At 47.1% G+C, this 18,935-nt stretch overlaps 1 protein-coding gene across 3 annotated transcripts; it reads right to left on the bottom strand.

Annotated features, from left to right (window-relative positions):
* Positions 1-1,478: 1,478 nt before the first annotated feature.
* On the bottom strand, positions 1,479-18,588 carry smg7 (SMG7 nonsense mediated mRNA decay factor). Of its 3 annotated transcripts, none has more exons than XM_037083908.1 (23): positions 18,459-18,588; positions 17,525-17,556; positions 14,511-14,628; positions 14,291-14,423; positions 13,413-13,584; positions 13,255-13,326; positions 12,597-12,747; positions 11,913-12,048; positions 11,637-11,799; positions 10,863-11,022; positions 10,706-10,776; positions 10,252-10,312; positions 10,040-10,159; positions 9,347-9,770; positions 9,119-9,260; positions 8,346-8,737; positions 7,799-8,164; positions 7,115-7,264; positions 6,610-6,696; positions 5,337-5,487; positions 5,080-5,250; positions 4,683-4,843; positions 1,479-4,419 (listed from the first exon to the last, which is right to left on the bottom strand). In XM_037083908.1, the coding sequence occupies exons 1-23, from the start codon at positions 18,482-18,484 to the stop codon at positions 4,306-4,308; spliced, it is 3,573 nt and encodes a 1,190-aa protein (XP_036939803.1). In that variant the 5' UTR covers positions 18,485-18,588; the 3' UTR covers positions 1,479-4,305. The 3 variants fall into 3 exon arrangements, with proteins under 3 accessions (XP_036939803.1, XP_036939804.1, XP_036939805.1); XM_037083909.1 differs by having other exon boundaries at positions 18,381-18,491; XM_037083910.1 differs by lacking the exon at positions 7,115-7,264.
* Between the last annotated feature and the right edge of the window lie 347 nt (positions 18,589-18,935).

Genomic DNA, 18,935 nt, shown 5'->3' with positions numbered 1-18,935 from the left:
CCGATGATCAGAACCACTGACACCAGGTCCAGAGTTCAGCTGAGGGTGAAACAACTGGAGCTGTACTGCATTTATTTACTGCGCTGTAGTGTCAGCGCTCTAAGCACGCTGACATGTTAACACTGGATGGTGAACAGAGGTGTACCAAAATATCGATACTACGATATATCGCAATATTTTGTCTTGAGGTACGTTATCGATACACTGATGCCAAATATCGATATTTAAATTGCAGTCAGTGCGTGTTAAGAAGAGCCATTGTGCAGTACACACTTAGTTTTACTTGGCTGTCATTCATGTGAAATTGATTGACAATGTTTTGTAATTCCTGTGAAATGGATTCAGTGCAGCCAATAGATTCTGAATTTCTTTAGTGACACGATATCGTGATGTATTGTGGATGAAATTTCTTGCAATATATCGATTATCGTAGTATTGCTGAGTTCTGATATTATTGTTATCGTAGGCAAAATATCATGATAGTATCATATCGCGAGGTACCTGGTGATACCCAGCCCTCATGGTGAACATGGTAAATATTATAGCTGCTAATAATTAGCATGTTAACTTCTCTGCCGTTAGCAGATTGTTTCAGTTTGTTGGTGATTGTTTTTAACTCGCCATCATTATCCAATGAATGTTAAATGTACTGGGGGTTTTTTCTATAGTCAGGATTTGAACCAAATGTCTCCATGTCTCTGGTTCCTCTCTGAGGGAAAAGGTTTCTCCAGGTCTTTCCAAATGATGTCAAGAACATGTTCAAAACCTCTTCATGATGTCATGGCCCAGTCTGTGGGTTCAGGAGCCCTGAAACCAGAACCAGTGACTCTGCACAGGGAGTCGCAGGCCTGAAAAGGATCTGGAGGTTTTTGTACGAGTGTCAGACTGACTTTCTTCACAGTGTATGTCACAGTGACTGTGCCATCTTCATTGGTCATCTCTTCGTATCCGTAAACACTGTGAAAAACTGTCGTACAAAAACTGTTGAACTGTTTGTCTATGGGAGCAGCCGGCAGCAGCAGCTGAACGCAGCTCGAGGTTTTTCCATCAACCGCTGTGGTTCCTTTGAAAAGAGGAGGAGTCTTATCTGATGGTTCGGTCTAAAAACAGCCGTGACGGTCTGTGACGTGTCAACACAGACGGGTCTGACGGGTCACAGGACCCGATGATCAGAACCACTGACACCAGGTCCAGAGTTCAGCTGAGGGTGAAACAACTGGAGCTGTACTGCATTTATTCACTGAACTGTTGATCTAATTACATAATTTCTTGTTTCTTCTCTCCCCTCCTGTGATTGGTTGGTTCCGGAACATTTTCACTGAATGGAACCATGATGTCACTGTAAAGACGTCCAATGATCTGAAATCTGAAGATTTGTTGCCCCGCTGACGATGAGCTCCTCCTCAGTGTGTTGTGTACTATCGGTGTGTGTTGCGTGTTGTGTGTTGAGAGCAGAACACAGAGAACTGGACCCAGAGTCAAGGGAGAACATAGTTAAGGTTTATTTAAAGGCTGACCCGCCGGTTCTGAAAGTCTACAGAGAGACGGAAACACAAGAAGCCTCAGAAGTCAAAGCTCAGGTCCGATGTTTCCCTCAGAGCTGCGACTACGAGGACCCGCCGCCCTGAAACCTCCCGAACATCTTACAGAGTGGAATGTCACCGACAGACCCCGGTCCATTCAGCTCTTAGTCCAAAAAAACAAAAAGGCCACTAGAACCAGAACCAGAACCAGCTCAGATCCATGTGGTCATCTTAAACATGAAAACAAACAGGATCTTTTATTCTTCTCTCCTTGACACTTCTGGCCAAATTCGTCCTCACATTCATTAATATTTTATCTTTATTATTTTCAAATACATTTTGTAAATGCAACATGAAAAGCACAATCACACGGAAAATAGACACGTCTCTCTGAGTCTGCTTCAATAAAACACCTCGGCGGGAAAATAAAAACAGGCTTTGATTTTTTTTTTTAATCCCGAGGAACCAAACGATGAGTGTTTCACTGTGAAGGTAGAAAAACGGCTGTCTGCTGGTTTAAACTGGACAGGAAGTTAATTACAGTGCTGCAGTCTAAACCGTCACTTCCTGTCAGCCTGAAGCCTGTAGGACCTTTAGTTTGAGCCTCTGAGCGACCTGATTGGTCAACTGTCACTCGCTGCTCTACACCAATCAGGAGTGACGGTATGTAAATGCTCTAGGAGGGGAAACCACAGAAATAAAACCCCTGAATGTCAACAGAACTCTTCCAGTTTCCACCACAGGAACTCTTCAGGGACTCAGGAACCTTTCAGGGGAACATTTAGATCCTGGACCTAAAAGAACTCAGATGAACCCGAACATTCAGGGTGCAGTTAGCGAGCAATCGTTCGCTATGAGCGGCAGCAAAAATAAATAACCAATGAAACAAGTGCTGTCCACCTTCGCCTTTCAAACCAGACTCAGCTGCAGTGAAAAGAAATCATTTCACCCATTTTTCAGACAGAAATACCAAAATATAGAATATTTAAAACAGATGCTGGATCAGCTGCTCATCTGTGGAAAACTGCAGCTGAGCAATACGAAGATTTTTAAAAACAGCTGCAGGTCAATTAACTGAAACGTGATCAGTGCTGATAATCGTCAGGTCGAACTTAAAGATCATCTGCTCTTTTCTTTTAGATTGGACTGAACAACACCGGGACATTCAGCTTTCTCTGACCCGTTTCACAACCAACTGATTAATCCATCAGATGTGACGGGACATGAAAGAGTGACCGTACAAAATGGGCTTTTAGTTCCTGAGTTTGGTTCCTGTGGTTCTGTCGTTTTCAGGTGGAGAAGGGGCTTCAGTTCCAGGTTAAACAGCAGCAGAGCTGCAGATGCTGCGACTCACCAAAAATCTGCTGTACAGGGTGGAGCTGCGGTAGTGGTTAAAGAAGAAAAGATAGTGGAAAACATTCAGGCCGAGCCAACTACCTGTATACACCTGTATACACCTGTCTGTCTACCTGCCTGCCTGCCTGCGGCCTGGTGCAAACCTCTACAGCAGTCAGTAGTAACGGGACAGTGAGCAGGTACAGAAGAGCCGACAGCTGCTTAAAACTAGTAAAAAGGCAGAACATGAACAAAAGAAACAGTAAATGCAGGTTAAGTAAGCGAGCAGGGTTACATCTTTTCTTTTTCTTCGTTAAGTAAAGAAATAACAGGAATTAGAGGTCAGAGAGGAAGAGAACCCCAAAAATATTCAAGCAGGAAGCTAATAGACATACCTGTATTCACCTCAGAGGGCGTGAAGCTAAAACTGCTACGAACAAATCACAAAATACAGGTTTTTTTTGTTAATATCTGCAATCTCTTGAAGCTAACGGTAATACTATCCCTAAGTGAGACGGGGTTGTTGTGTTCTTAGCCCCTCCCCTCTTCTGTCGTCCCTGTGACGGTTACTGGCGCCGCCCAGCCGTCCGTCGTCGGCCTCCAGGCTTCTCCTTCACAAAGGTCGGACAGCGAGCGAACTCAGTCCAGGTGGCGTTAACACCTGGCGTCCAGTCCTCATTCTCACAACACGGCTAAGAGACAAGGCCCGTTTAAAGTCCAACTATGGCAATATATATTTATTTATATATTTATATAGCTGTACCGACCAAACAGTCCTCCGTTCCTTCAGAGAGCCTTCCTCCTCCTCCTCCTCCTCCTCCTCCTCCGTAATGAAAATGAATGAGAGATCAGAAAGTCCAGTTTATTTTGACCCCCGCTGCTTCACCTGACCTCCCCCCTCCGAACCTGATCACCACACCGCCCTCGCTCTCTCACAACACACCGCTTCAGTCTGTGGCAGCGGAGACGCTAAAAACAGGCGCTCCGAGCGAGCCGAGCAGACGTCCAGGAGGTCGTTTATTTTTTAGTTTTAGTTCCAAAGAAAGAAGAATTCTTCCAGACCAGAGAGGAGTGCTGAGGTGTGGCGTCTGTCCAAAACCAGGGGGGGCGCAGTGGTGAGGGGGGGGTTATGTTCCTCAATGTTCAGATTACCGCGGGCTGAAGGAAACCCGGCGGTGGCGTGGCGCGTGGCACCGCGGTTGAAGAGATCCCGCGTCCTCCGGTCCAGGAGGGGCGTCACCGCTCCTCGACAGTCGAGGGGGGTGGGGGGTGTTTCAGCCTCGTCGGGGGGTCGCGTCGCCTCCCCAGCCTCCACCGTTTCTCACCGGTTTAATTTTCCATTTTAATTGGAGCTCGTCTTCGTCAAACTTCTGTTTTTTTTCCTCCCGTTTCTCCTGGTGGTGGTTTTGTTGATGTCCGGACACAAAGCGCCGCCTCGGCCTGCCGTTCAGTGAGGCGGGTTCATGGCGCCGTGACCTCGCTGCTGCTTCTGTTTCTGCTGCAGGAGGAGCTGCTCCAGCGCCGACGGGCCCGGCTGCATCATGGAGCTCGACCAGATCGACTGCAGGCGAGGAAACAAAGAGAACATTTAAAACAAAAGACTTCTTCTCATATCCGCGTGATAGAACCGCGTCTGACAGAACAACAACTACAACAGAACCGAACCGTATTATAGGGCTGAAACATCTGACCAAACCAAACTACACACAGTAAACTACATATTAAACATAAATAAAGAAAAGTACTAATGTTAAAATAAATGTAAAACCTGTGACATCACTTCCTCACTCTGAGGCAGGCGCCGACACGTCACATGTTTCTGACCTTGAGGCTGTCGAGCAGCACGGTGGAGGACGACTCCTCCATCGGAGACTCCTGATTGGTCCAGGAGCTGCCGGTCGGTCCGGCCTGGTGCCAGCTGGTGTCTGAAGCTGCAGAGGAGGCTGCAGCCGGCAGGTAGTCCAGTCCGAACCCGCTGACCGCACCTGAAACACAACAACCAACCACAGGTCAACATCTGGAGGGAGCGCTCGCAGCAAGTTTAACCCTCTGAGCTGAAGACGTCTGTCCGGTTCAACAACACGTCTGATAATAGTTGAGTTTATGATTTTTCACGTATTTTTTTTTTTTTTTTGGAACACGATTAAATGAACAGTGAACAGTTCTGATTGCTGGTTAGTTGCTCTGGATTGACCCTCCCAGGACACCGTCTCTCTCTCACCAGTCTTGTCGGCCTTCCAGCGGTCCACGACCCTGCGGTCCCGGCTGTCCGGAGTGCCAATGGGCCCGAAGTTGGAGAAGGGCATGGCTCCGTGGTTGTGTGTCGGGGGGGAGGACGGCAGGCTGCTGGGGTTGGAGGAGTGAGGGGATTGGCTGGCCGGGGTGGAGTGATCTGCCAATCAGAATACAGCTGACATCAGAGCAGTGTTCCCCTGAACATGAACACACTTCCTGTACCTGTCTACAGGTGTGACGTACCTGAGCTGGCAGGCAGGGAGGGGGACCAGGGAGTCCCCTCGAACAGGGAGTAGAGGGATGGCTCCTGGTGCATCATGGGAGCATCGGGCTTGGAGCTGGGCGGCAGGTTCTTGCCGTAGGCCTGACTGAAGATGCTGTTCTGATTGTACTCCTGAACACACGGACATCAGTTATTTTCATTTCAACACGACCTGTCTGACAGTTTCTACAATAATCAGTCGTTTGGTTTGTAAAATCAATCTGTGACATGACGTCCTCAACGTCTCAAACACAAAGACTATTCACATTTCAGAGTTTAGACAAATGATCATTCACACCGATTATCAAAACAGTTGCCAATTAATTTGAAAATAAACAGATCACTTGATCGTCTGTTTTCTGCAGCTTCAGCCAAGAATCTTGTGAAATGATGATGTTATGAACTTTAACACTGAAATCTGAATCAGGTCACAAATTTTCATTCAGATGTTGTAAAACCTTGAAAATAAAATTCCCCAGATTCAGCTGAAAATCAAACTTATTGATGACAGACTGGAGGATGTGGTGCCCTCTGGTGGCTGAACCTCGTTACAGTCACGCAGCAGCAGCTTGTGGACATGAAGTTAAAGCTCGACAAAGTGTTATTAAAGGGAAACAAAGTGTTCTGAGGTTTATATTCTGTATGATCTGATCCTGAGAGGTTCCAGTCCGGCAGGACCGACTGTAAGACGAGCCAGAACCTCCCAGACTGGAACCAGCAGCGTGCAGAGATCCACTTCTGACAGACGATGACTTCAGGTTCAGTGAAGTGTGAGTTTTGAAATCACAACATTTGTTTTGTATATTGAAAACAATATAATTAAACTGGATGTCAGAAAAATTTTAAAATGTCTTGGTTTCCCCTCCGTCCTCTCCGGTTTGTGTTATTAACATAGTTTTAAACTAAATAAGCAGAAAATTCACTGGAGAGATCACATTTTTAACATCATTTTAGACTAAATGATTGTTTTCATGTTCAGTTTTCTGACAATTGTTCCAGACACACTTGGTGCTTCTCTTCTTCCCACCACCATCTTGAATTTATGACATCATATCTCAAAATGACAAAGAGATGAAGATAATATTCAGACGGTGGTCGGAACACTGTTCTCCAACTCAAGCGGTCAAAATGTCGTCTGTACATCTGGAGCGGAGCGTGAACGAGAAGCTTCAGGGGTTCACGTTCACGTCTCAGCAGGTTTGTGAGACGACATTTCAAAGAATCATTCTGAAGTTTTCAGCAGCTGGTTCTGACCTGCATGGGGAAGCCAGAGATGGGCAGGAGAGAAGAGGATTGGCTGACGACCTCGGGTCCGCTCTCCATCCTGGTCTGGTTTGGCAGCTGCAGAGACGAAGGACAAACAGGATGAGGACGGACAGACAGCTGCTGGATCACATCACACATCTGTAGAGCTGCATCGCTCACTATCTTTAACTTGTGTGGTGTGTAAATAAAAACACAAGGCCGGTTTCAATCTGATCTGCAAACTACAAAATGACTGAGAAGAATATAAACATATATTCATGTTCATTATTTATCTCCGTCCTGTCAGTCTGAACAGCTGAAGCTTCAGCAGCTTCAGCTGTTCAGACTGAACTCTAATTCATGAAGCAAAATGATTAAATATCCAATCTTAGTCTGCTGATTTTAACCAAGCCACTTCATCATTACTCTACACAACTGACATCACAACATGTGAAAGAGGTGGCAGATGGTGAGCAGAGAGGAGTTGGAGGTGGAGGAAAACAGGGCTACATACAAATATGTTTGGTCCAGGAGCAGTGCTAAGAGGGCCAGCCAAGGCCTGGAAGAAATCAGGAGGCTTAGAAAAGACGAGCTCCTCCTCCTCCTCAAAATCTGCTAGCGTTTTTAACAGGTCAGGAGGTAGAAGAGGCGAGCTCTTGTTGTCCTAGTGAGAGATGAAGCAGGAAGAAGAAGAAACGAAGGAGGAGGGAGAAAAAGAAAGAAGGCAAGCTGGTAAGACAGTTGGAAAGAAGAAAAGTTACACTAAAAGTTACAGAAGGCTGAAAGCTGAAGACGAAAACACGTCTGAGTCACAAGAGGACGTCTGACAGACTGCAGGTTTCTACTCAAAGACAGAAAGAAGTTCATGTAGAACATTTGCTGAAGGAACAAGAAGGTCACAGAGTTTATAAAGTGTCTCCAACTCAACAACTCACTAAACTGACACATTTGTTAAGGGAGTCTGGTGATGTGGTCACTAGTTCAGTGGTGGATCAGCTGAAACTTTGTGTTCACAAACAGCTGCTGCTGACATCAGCAGGTTAACAGAGACCAAAGCACCTGGGGCCTTACAGACCTCTGGACCTGGTCCAGAGGGGGGTCAGAATGAAACCAAGTCAGAAAAGACTAGAAGAAAGAGAAGCAAAGTGACAGAACAGGACCACCTCCTCCTCCTCCACATCACCTGGGAGCTGCTCACCTCAAATGGGGGTCCGCGGGGCCCAGAGGAGGGGTCCTGTTCAGGACAGATCCCACCTGGAGGCGGCCTCTTCATCCTGTCTGCCATCACAGCCAGGCCGTCCCCTATCCTGTAGGACGGCTCCCAATAGAAGTCCTGCATCTTTACGTTGGGGTATTTCATCTTCTTGTCCATGTTGGAGAGCTGCTGCTGAGGCTGCAGCTGGTGCTCGTACAGCTTGAGAGGATCCTGAGCCGCCATGTAGAAGGCCTGCTGCTGCTGAGGCTGCTGCGGCTGCTTCATGGACATCTGCATGGGAGAAATCTTCTGCAGAGCAGCCTGAGCCTGGTTCCACATCTGAGCCGGCTGATCCTGGACCTGCATGTACTGAGAAACCAGACACAGAGTTAACAACATGCACCAGATCTGAGAGACCTTTTCAGGCATGTTGGTACATTTTTGTGTGAACTGCTCCTTTAATGACCGTCAGGCTCCAAACAGGCCGACGCCTCTGTGTGATTGTGATTGGTGGAGGTTGTTGGGTCCATCTGTGAGGAAGTCTACTGACCTGCTGCAGCCCCGGGTGGTGAGGCGGGCTCTTCCCCATCCCGACCTGCTGGACCGGTTTGGTGGGAGACTGCTGCTGCTGACTCATCACCTGAACCTGCAGCTGGACTGACTGCTGCAAGGCCTGCTGGGAAGGCGGCTGTGTCTGGGGCTGCTGACCCTGGGAGGGGCCCGAGGACCCAGGTCCCTGACCTGGACCGGGACCAGAGGGCCTCTGCTGACTGTAGGGAATGTGGGACTGCTTCCCGGCCTGAGAGCCGGCCTGCGTGTGGACACCCGGCTGGAGGAAAGGTCCGGGAACGGACACTCCAGTGGAGAAAGTGAAGCCCGGATTCACCTGAAGGCCTGGGAACGCCACTGGGGGCGGGATCACATAGGCAGAGGGAGGGAAACCTGCAGAGGAACCAATCAGGGGCAGGATTTTAACTGACTGTGAAGCTGCTGGAGTGTTTCCATGTGTCAGAGTAACTTTTGTAATACTTCCTTGAATATTTCCATTTTCTACTATTTACATTTACTTGATTACTTTAGTTACTTTGCAGATTTACATCACTCAGTGTTGATTGGCTGTAAGTGTTGACGTGGGCGGGACAGAGTGCTGACAGACTGACAGAACGCTGCTTCACAGCCAAAGAAGTGATTTTAAATTAATTTATCGGCAATCAGACAAGAAAATATCAATATGATCAATCAGGAACAAGCTGAACATAAATCCTGTGCGTGCGTGCGTGCGTGCGTGCGTGCGTGCGTGCGTGCGTGCGTGCGTGCGTGCACCTGGCCTGCTGGGCAGTGGTGGGAAAGCTCCAGGATGGTGGATGGGGATGAACTGGGAGGAGCAGGTGGTTTGAGTTTGAGTGACCGGCGTCTTCTTCGCCTCGGACACCGGAGTCTTCCTGAGCTCCGTCTGAGCCTTCACCTGAACGAGACAAAACACGCCCGTCTTCATCATCATGACTCTTTCATGTGGTGACATCACTGAAGATGACGGGTAAACGTCCTCACCTGTTTGCCAGCGTCGGTACTCTTCTCATGAGCAGCTTTCTTCAGCTCGCTCTTCCTCTTCCCGTCTCTCTTCAGCTCTCCTTTCCCAGCAGCCCCGTTGCCTTTGCTGAAGTCTCGCCGCTCTTTGCCGCTGTCCTTCAGGTGGTGGTTCCGTGTGGGCTCGCGGCTCTGTTCTCTGGGTTTGATGTTCTCCTTGAACGTGACGACGGGTCGGTCGCTGCCATCTGGCCACGAACTCTGCGTCTTCCCCGCCGACAGCACTGACTTCAGACCGGAGTTCCCACCGTCGTTGGGCGTCTGCTCGCCATTGGATGACTCCTGCAGCACCGGCGCCTCCTTCTCCTGCGGCTCCTCGATGGCCTGCTCTGGAATGTCAGTGATGAATACGAGCAGGCCGTCCTCACTCACTCTACACTGGACGAGCCTGCGGACAAGAGACAGATAATGTACTGATGTCCTGCTGGACCTCTGAGGAGAATCTTTTCTGTTATTTTCCCCTTTCAACATCTCAAAAAGGCAAATAAATGAAGATGAAAGCTTGTGGCAGACAAACGATCAGACGGTTACAGGATCTTGAATCAGACAGTCTGCAGCAGAACCTCTGACCCTCAGCACTCAGGTTCTGCTTCACAGAGGAAGAAGATCAGTTGTATTGTTACTGGTGGACGCAGCGACCGAGTAGATGAAACTCACCTCGGCTGGTTGTCAGCCACCCATTTGCCCAGACTGACGAGCCTCTGATGTCGAGTGTGGAGCGGCAGACCGTCCCTGTCCACCAGGATGCCCTGATGACCTTTAGTGAAGTCCAGAGTCCTGAAACACCAACAGAGATCAAAACATTCAGACTAATTCAGCAGCTCAAAACTAAACATTCCCCACAATTAATGAGCACAGAAGTTCTGTACCTCAGAGCGGGCCGCAGCGCCAAGAAACCCTGCAGCTCAAATTCCTCTGGCAGGGGCGTCACTGAGGAGAAAACAAACACACCTTCAGTTACAACAGCTTCTACCAGTCAGCATCTAACGGCTGAACAGCCCTGAGTGGATGGACGTGGTGCTGGGGGATCTAGACTTCCATGTGTGGAACACTGATATGAATCACCATGAGTTTCATCCTCTAAGAGCTTTGTCAACCAGCTAAATGTTCAGGGTGCAGGAAGGATGAGCAGACGACTGCTGACATGTGAGAAGCTTCCTGGGAAATAGAAATCGTGGCTGCAGGACAGAAGGGACATACACAACAGAATCATTTGTTCCTGTAACTTCTTCACTTCTCTCAGACCTGAGCGACTGCAACCTGAACAGACTCGGATCGGAGTTCACATCGATCATTGCACCAAATATAGAATCTCTATCATACCTGAGGAACAGGACACGTCGTCCTCTTTGGGCTGGAAGCTGTTGAGGATGGAGACGAGCCATGGCCAGACGCTAAGAGACAAGAAGAAAAGTTACACTTCCTGTTCAGAGCCAGTCAATCAGACATTTACTAAACAGCTGACCGACAGAAGACTTACTACTGCCTCTTGTCGACAGCAGCCTCGTGGAAGACGCTGGGTCTCAGTTTGAGCCAGTCCAGAGACACTTTGATGGCGGGCAGAGGACACTCCCCCATGATCTCCTCTCCACGGTTCTTGTTGAGCAGAGCTCGACTGCACATGACGCCCAGGAAGGACACTGAGGGGACAGGAAGTGAGCCACCATCAACCGCCAGCGTGAGGTCAAGAACTGACTCGATCTAACCCTTTGTAACATTTATCTCATCACTGACAGCTCCGTCACTGTCAGACTGTCACAGACAAACTCTTCTTTAAAAAGAGCAATTTAACAGTTTGACTTTATTCTGGTGTCTATTTAACATGTTCACATAATATTACTTAACAATATAAAGAAACAGCAGCCTTCCATGCTTCAACAATTAAAAAAAAAGGGGGAGAATTCACCTGTTACAAAGTTCAGTTCAGAGTGAGCCCTCCTCACAAACACATCAATAAAGGATCTCTGACAAAGTAAATAAACCAACACCAGTTTTTTCCAGTGCCAGTCAGCTGATCGTCTTCATCACACAGTCTGGAAGCGACGCTGCGGGCCAATGCTGAGCTAGCTGCGGGCTAACGCTGAGCTAGCTGCGGGCCAACGCTGAGCTAGCTGCGGGCCCTTCACATTTATGATTTAAAATGAATGAAAAACAGGAACTGTTTTTTTATCACAACTTTGATGATCTACTACTACAGGAGCACAGTGTGAATATTAATAGTGTTAGTTAGTGTGTGTGCGTGTGTGTCTCTTACTGAAGAGTCCGAGCAGCTGGAACCAGCTGATCTGCTGCTCGCTGCTGTAGCTCTGCTCGCTGCTGTCGGCTGTCAGGTCTCTGAGGTGGTGCAGCTCGAACAGGTTGATGACGGTGATGTGGACGAGCTGCTGAGAGCTGAAGGCTTTCTGCAAGATCAGCCTCTGCACACACACACACACACACACACACACACACACACACACACACACACACAGGTCAACAAACAGTGACTTACTGTTGAATCACTACAGCATCGTCGGTGTTCGTGTCGTACCTGAAACTGCTCCTCCAGTTTCTCCCTCAGAGCGTCCAGCTTGTCGAGACTCTTGCTCAGGTAGACGTGACCGTGAAACTTGATGAAGGCCCGGATGAAGTCCGACACGCTCCATTTGGTTTTTACCTCATCGCGGCTGCAGAAACACAGAACAGCACCTGAGTCACAGCTGATCAGCTCGTCAGCGGTTAAGACGGAAAGTAAAGCAGCTAAACCAAATTCTTCCAGACTTTATCATCTAAACTGTAAATTAAATCATGAAAAATAACATTTACAGAATTCTTTTATAGTCACAGAGCAGTTCATATGAGCTCAGTTATTGTATGGACCATAAAGGTTCTAACTCTTGGTTAACATAAGCTATGAGGCAGAATCTGACCATCAGAACATAAATGTTAAAATTAAGCAAATTCAGAACTTTGAAGACTTTGTTGTCCTGGTTTACGGAAAAGAATAAAATCTCCAGTGCAGTTTCACTGTCCACAAATTTGTTGTTAATTTGTATTCATTAATCAATAACTCGTTGGGTCTATAGAAGTCAGTGTTTGTTCCTCAAATGTCTCAAAGATCTTTGGTTCACTGTCACAGGGGAGAATTTAGACTTCAGTGTAACTAATCAATTATGAAACAGTTGGCAATCTATTTAACAGCTGACTGACTAACAGATCCGTGCTTCCTCGTTACCTCTCCAGAGCCTTGGACAGCGCCTTCTGCAGGTTGGTGGAGGCTGCTGGGAAGGGGAACTTGACTGCGATGCTGCGGCAGTAGTAGAAGATGGTGGTGAGGTGGTCTCCTTTGGAGGACGCCAGGATGGCCAGCTGGTTGTAGGGCTGACCTGCAGAAGACATACAGGAGCATCACAACAGGCAGGGGGAGGAACTACAAACATGGCTGCTGATGAGAACCTGCTGTGTGTTCAGAGACTCATCTGAGGTTTCAGATTTTATTGTGTTAAATCTTAAACTTCACATGAACAACTTTTTTTTTTAAACTGTTATATACTATTATAATCCCAAATTGGGAAATTCTTTTTTCCACTCACATTATACACACACACACACACACACACACACACACACACACACACACACACACACACACACTGTAGAGGAGATGAGCTGCCTCGTACTTTTTTGGTCCAAGTGGGACTGGCGACCTTCGAGTCTCCAAGCCAAGTCCCTACAGACTGAGCTACTGCCATATTAATAATGTCGTAAAATGTAATTTTTCTTTTGTTCAATATCGTCTTTCAAACACTCCTGAGTCTCCCACTAACATACTGTGATAGCCTTAGCTTAGCACAAAGACAGGAAGCAGCTGCTAACCTGTCACAGTCACTCACCGTTTGATGGCACCAGCTGAGCTGCGTGTCTGTAGTACGATTCCGCCTGGCTCGTCTGGTTGCGGTAACGTGCTGAAACAAGGAGCAGACACTTGATTTCACTCCACGGTGGTTCTGACAACACGGAGGACTTAAACAGCCACGTGTGATTTACTCACCGATGTCTCCGAGGTGGACGAGGCAGTGCTGGCAGATGTAGGAGCAGGAGCTGGGCTGCGGCGTCACGATGGCGCCAGTGCCGCTCTGTTTATTGCTGATGATGCCGAGCTGAGACGACTTGACGCGACACGGCAGGTCCACATTAAACACGGTGCACAGCTCCTGCAGCAGCTGCAGAACACACAACATTCATCAGGACCAGCTTCACTCTGACTGAGACGCTCCTTCAGCTGATTGGCTGATAACAGTTCCTGGTTCTGCCGTTATAAAGCAGACAACTGGCTTGTAGTGGAAAGAGGAGGGACGTGTGTCTTTAGACCAGAATCTCTCTTCTGACAGCTGTGACATCACGAGACATTAAAGATCTTCATCTCAGAACATTACAGAACTGATAACACAGAAAGTTATTACATCAGGATTTATAGCTTTGTTGTGAACTGTGATTTTATTCTACATGAACTGTGGAAGACGGTTATTCAGCCTGTAAACTCTGATGAGCCGGACTGGACAGAAACTCATTTACAGACTGTTTATGTGAATATTTCATGTTAGTCGTGGAGCTTCAACATGTTTCAACTACAGACCAACATTTTACAAAACTCCCCTTGATTTTAAAAACTCATGATATTAATGATCAATGGCAAATACAACCACAAGTATCTGGTTACAGCTGTCAGACAGGACCATCAGACGAAACACTGATACTTCTGAAATTTAAAACTGGTTTCACTGAGGACGCGTCAGTCATATTGTGTCAAACTGGACCAGAACACTCAGAAGAAGGACTCAATTTAATAACCAGAACCAGAACTGATCAAACATAAACAGTACCAAACCCTGGTTGAACCTGAACCAGCTGGTTCTGTCTGAATCTCACCTGTGTGTAGAACCCACTGGCAGCCTCCAGGAACAGCGACAGGTTGGCCTGGACCTCGCTGCGGTTGGGGTTGGCTCGGTTCTTGGCCTGGCTCTGCAGTGTGGTGATTTGGTTCTTAAAAGCATGATTCCACCTGCAGGCAGACGGAACAAACACCATCAGAACCGACATGACGGATCTTGTATTAAAGCGGTTCAGTTCTGCAGGTGCAGCAGCTTACAGGTCCTGCTCCACTTTCTTGTCCAGGGCGTACTCGAGGTCCGTCACCAGCATCTTCTGGTACAGGTCCTGCAGGGCCTGCCGGGACGTCCACACCTCTGCCGCCCCGAGCTTAGAGTCTGACCCGGACAAACAGGACACAGAACCAACACTGTTCATATGACTGAAGATCTGAGAGTGCTGAGGACTGAGCGCTGGCACCAAACGTCTGATCAGACTTGTCATGTTGACTTTAAAAGGTAAGAATGTAAAACTTTATTCAAAAAGCAGATTTGAACCTGCGACGCTGTGACTCACAAACATCCAGGAGACACAAACACAACAGCTACATGGATTCAGCGTCAGCTTCTTAAAACTCTCTGCGTTCTCTGAACCTTTTTTAGTTCTTGCGTTTCTCATCTCTGCTGTAAACGAACAGAAACACTTCCTGAGGTGGTGGAGATGAAACCAGAACAGAAGTCACCAGATTAATCCTGACACAAATTCTTCTGTTCTGGGTTCAGAGCTGCACCCTGTTTGGTTCTTCACAATGTGAGAATAAGATTTAACAATCTCATCACTCTCCACGTTTCCGCAGCTTGACTGAAAAGAAGAACGTGTTTTATGATCTGCAGGATGTCTGTCAGATCGAACACGAGTCATTAGATTCACGGTTCTTGGGCTCAAGAAGGTTGTTGCTTGTGAGTGACGTAACCCGGTTCTGGTCCAGGAAATTCCTGTATATAAATCACAGAAACCCAAAATATTGTGATGTTGTTTTTCTCAGTATCGTCCGAACTGATGAGGTCAATGACCTGGAGAATTATTCGACCCATAAAATGTCAGAAAATGATGACAAACACTCTTCAACTGTTAAATTATAGATGACAGTTTCCAAAAAATGGAGCGAGACTCTCCCATCTGACACTCCAGAACCAGAACAACTGATCAACACCACACATACATACATTACTGTCATTAGACTGTGAGCTGCAGCAACATCTGCACAGGAGCAGCAAACTGCACAGAAAGACTTTGTGTCTTCATGAATCTGCACTGAGCCACAAGAACCCGAGCCGACCGGACCGACCGACCACAGAAACATCAGCCACAACGTTAATGAGCATCTGGAGACTCGACACTCAAAGATGGAGGTCAGAATATCCAGCGTTCCACCTCCAAGTGAAATGTGTATGTTAACACTGTACTCAGTAGAAGAACACACTCTGTGGTCTATAGGAACATCCACTGTGTTATTGCTGTGTGACATCACAGCTGCTCACTCATGCAGTCGGAAGGAGCTCCGACTTAAAGCTGCGTCTCTTTGTGCCTTTCAGAGAGAAGGTGGGAAATGCTGGATATCTGAGCTGTGTGGAACGCAGGGAGCCATCACAGCAACAGCTGCTGCGAATGTGTGAAGCATGTCCATCAGCTGTGTCCAACACAAAGAGTCCACATAAAGTTCACATCAAAGCAGAAGCAGCAGAAGCCTGCAGGCTGTAGTTTCCTCCAGCAGACGGTCGGGCAGCAGTCCAGCCGCCATGAGAAGCTGCTGTGCTGCTCTGAGAACAGCAGCCGGCGGTGAGAACGAGAACAGTGAGCTGAAGTTAAAGAGCACGACAGGAAACATGAGAGCGGCATCACAGCTGCTGCTAACCGACTGATCATCAATCACAGTTTAACCATTTAATCAGTGAACACTTTTCAGTGAGACCTTGTCATCATTGACATCATCACTAACACTTCTCCACTGCAACATGATGCATGAAACATCACAGTTACTCATTATCGGCTCGACACTGGGAATTGACACTCATGACGTTAAATTCCACCTGTGAGGACTCAGAGCCACACATGTGGTCACAGGTGTAGTAACAGGTGTGGTCACAGGTGTGGACGGTCACGTGAGCCTGTCTCACCCTCAGGTACAAACTACAGGCTGGAATTAATTTTTAAAATACAAAAATGATAAATGATCAGATACAGACAATTTAAGGACCTGATGGCAGCAGCAGCTCCTAAAACTATATTATGTTAGATATGGTAAAAACCATAAATCAACAACAGAAACAGAAAACTACAGCGTCTCCATCTCTTCACCAGCTGAGAGTCTGTGATATTATATTTATTCCTCCAGCAGACTCCCGCTGATGTGGAATCTATAAAACATGAAGGTGTAACTTGCTAACAGGCTCAGAGAGCTCAGTGTGGACGCCTGTCAGCAGCTTTTATCAAAACTCTCTATTATAGAATATAGAGAAAGAGGTTGCTCTAAAATATGGAAGTCTCACTGTAGCTTAATTTATTTATGCTTTAGCATACTGTACACCTCAGAGAGGGAGAGAGAGACACGATGAGCTGAGTTCATGTCTCTGTCACAGCTGACTCACAAAAAACATGTGCAGCAGATCCTCTCACACAGTTGTCGTCTCTCAGGTGTGACTGGACTATGATGACCTGAAGGTGTCTCATCTCTCACATGTGTCCAGCCACCATCTCTCTCTCGCTCACCTGGGGCAGCCCAGGTGTTGGTGACAGAGTACCAACACGTTGCTCAGCAACAATCAGCACATATGTATTCAGGAAGTGGATCAGCTGAGTGATTGTAAATTATATCGCTGTGCTGGCAGCTGACCAGCAGAAACATGATGATGATGAAGATGGTTTAAACATGTCCCACAAAATGAACCTGTATTAAGATTCTGTCGCCCGGACCACTCGCACTAGTGGGTTAGCTCACTCTCAGGTATCTATAGATCAGTTGTTGATTAATCAGTAATAACTGAACTGAGGCGTTGTGAACCAGAGTCTGAGCAGCGTTTAGTGCCAACTTTCAACACATCAGGAATCTCTGTTCAGAGCATTTCGTTAGAAAATATATCAGCCAGCAGTCAACATGTTCAGAGTCTCACGGCTGAGACACAATATTTGCCTACATGTGAATAACCAAGCAGCTGAGTATGACTGCAGGTGTGCACCTGAGCACACTGTACAGGTGCAGTGAACATCATGTGTGAGGTGGAGGTGCAGACCTACCTGTCATGTCAGCCTTCAGGGCCTCTGCCTGTCTGCTCGGATGTAAAACAGAGAGGAGGAGGTTAGACACGTCCAGCAGAGACACAGACACACAAACATGCTAATAACATTAGCACCACGCAGCACTTGCTTATTCAGTCCAGACATGTATCCATGCTACAGGCTAACGACAGACAGAAACAGAAACCCGACAATGGAGCCACTATCACTTACTTCTCTATCAGCTGACACGCCATTAAAACATTTAACAGTTCATATCAAGTGTCGATGTGAGGACACAGAGGTGATATCGGGCTCACTCTGTCCTCTGGATCCGAAACACGATGAAATAAATACAAACAGCGAACCATCGATACAGACGCGTCAGCTAGCTAACATCCAGCACTGGCCGCCCACTGCTAAATCACGGGTCCGGGTTTAAATCACAGATAATTATCAAAATTACACTTTATTGAGCAACTAAAGCGGATAGAAGCTGCTATGTCAATTAACCTGAAACACATTAAAAACCAAACAACATCAGTTCGCTAATGCTAACCTGACATACGCAGAAAGACGCTTGCAAGCTAAAGCTAACTAGCAATAACACACTAGGTAACACGTCTCTGTGTGGCGGGTAATCGCAAATATAGCCTTAAATTGAGAGCAGAGACAGACGACAAACATTACATTCACCTGAAACTACCCCGACTAGAACAAAACCCTCTGAATATTTGAGTGAATTGAGGACGGTGACGCCAGGCGGTAGCATCGATTGTTTGTTGATATGTAAAGCTAGCTAGCGCCAACATTTAGCTAAGGGGGTGGTACCCAAAGCAGCTAGCTTTAGCGTTAGCAACCGAACAAAACACTTCACCTGTTGGATTAAAGAGTCGGTCCCTGACTACACCTGAACCACCGGGTGAACCGCCAGCTGACACCGCGCCGAGCTTACCGGAGATATTGGGCGCAGAGGTTCATCCTGCCGGATTGCCAGTCTTTCAGACAACGACTGGTCCAGAAGCTAACGCTCCTCCCGGCGCCATATTGTTCCTGTCTGACCCAGAGAGGGCCTGACTGAGAGGAGGGGGGGAGGAGGGGGGAAGAAGAAGAAGAAGAAGAAGAAGAAGAAGAAGAAGAAGAAGAAGAAGAAGAAGAAGAAGAAGAAGTCAACTTGATGTAAACAGTAGTTCCACAGTAATTAACAATTGTGAGATATAAAGTGAGCGACTGTATTTAATTCATTAATGATAAAGAGATAATATTCAACATGAATCTAACTGTTACTGTATTTTAATTATGTCTCACTATCTCCAGGGGTCAAAAATAACTAAGTACATTTACTTAATTGGAACTTTTAGTTACTTTCTGCTTTCTTCATCGTCTTTTTCTCCTTCTTCTTCTTCTTTCTTACTTTGAGGAGTAGTGATCA

Source organism: Acanthopagrus latus, chromosome 21 (genome assembly GCF_904848185.1).
Source record: "Acanthopagrus latus isolate v.2019 chromosome 21, fAcaLat1.1, whole genome shotgun sequence".
Lineage (NCBI taxonomy): Eukaryota > Metazoa > Chordata > Actinopteri > Spariformes > Sparidae > Acanthopagrus > Acanthopagrus latus.
This window is presented reverse-complemented; position numbering and strand designations above follow the sequence as displayed.

What these genes read in the sequence shown, in the direction of transcription:
- smg7 (XM_037083908.1), bottom strand. Translation starts at nt 18,484, where the DNA reads ATGAACCTCTGCGCCCAATATCTCCG. An exon ending in CGTCCACCTCGGAGACATCG is followed by an intron (nt 13,327 to 13,412) that starts GTGAGTAAATCA and finishes TCCTTGTTTCAG; the next exon opens with CACGTTACCGCAACCAGACG. An exon ending in CTGTCCAAGGCTCTGGAGAG is followed by an intron (nt 12,049 to 12,596) that starts GTAACGAGGAAG and finishes GTGTTTCTGCAG; the next exon opens with CCGCGATGAGGTAAAAACCA.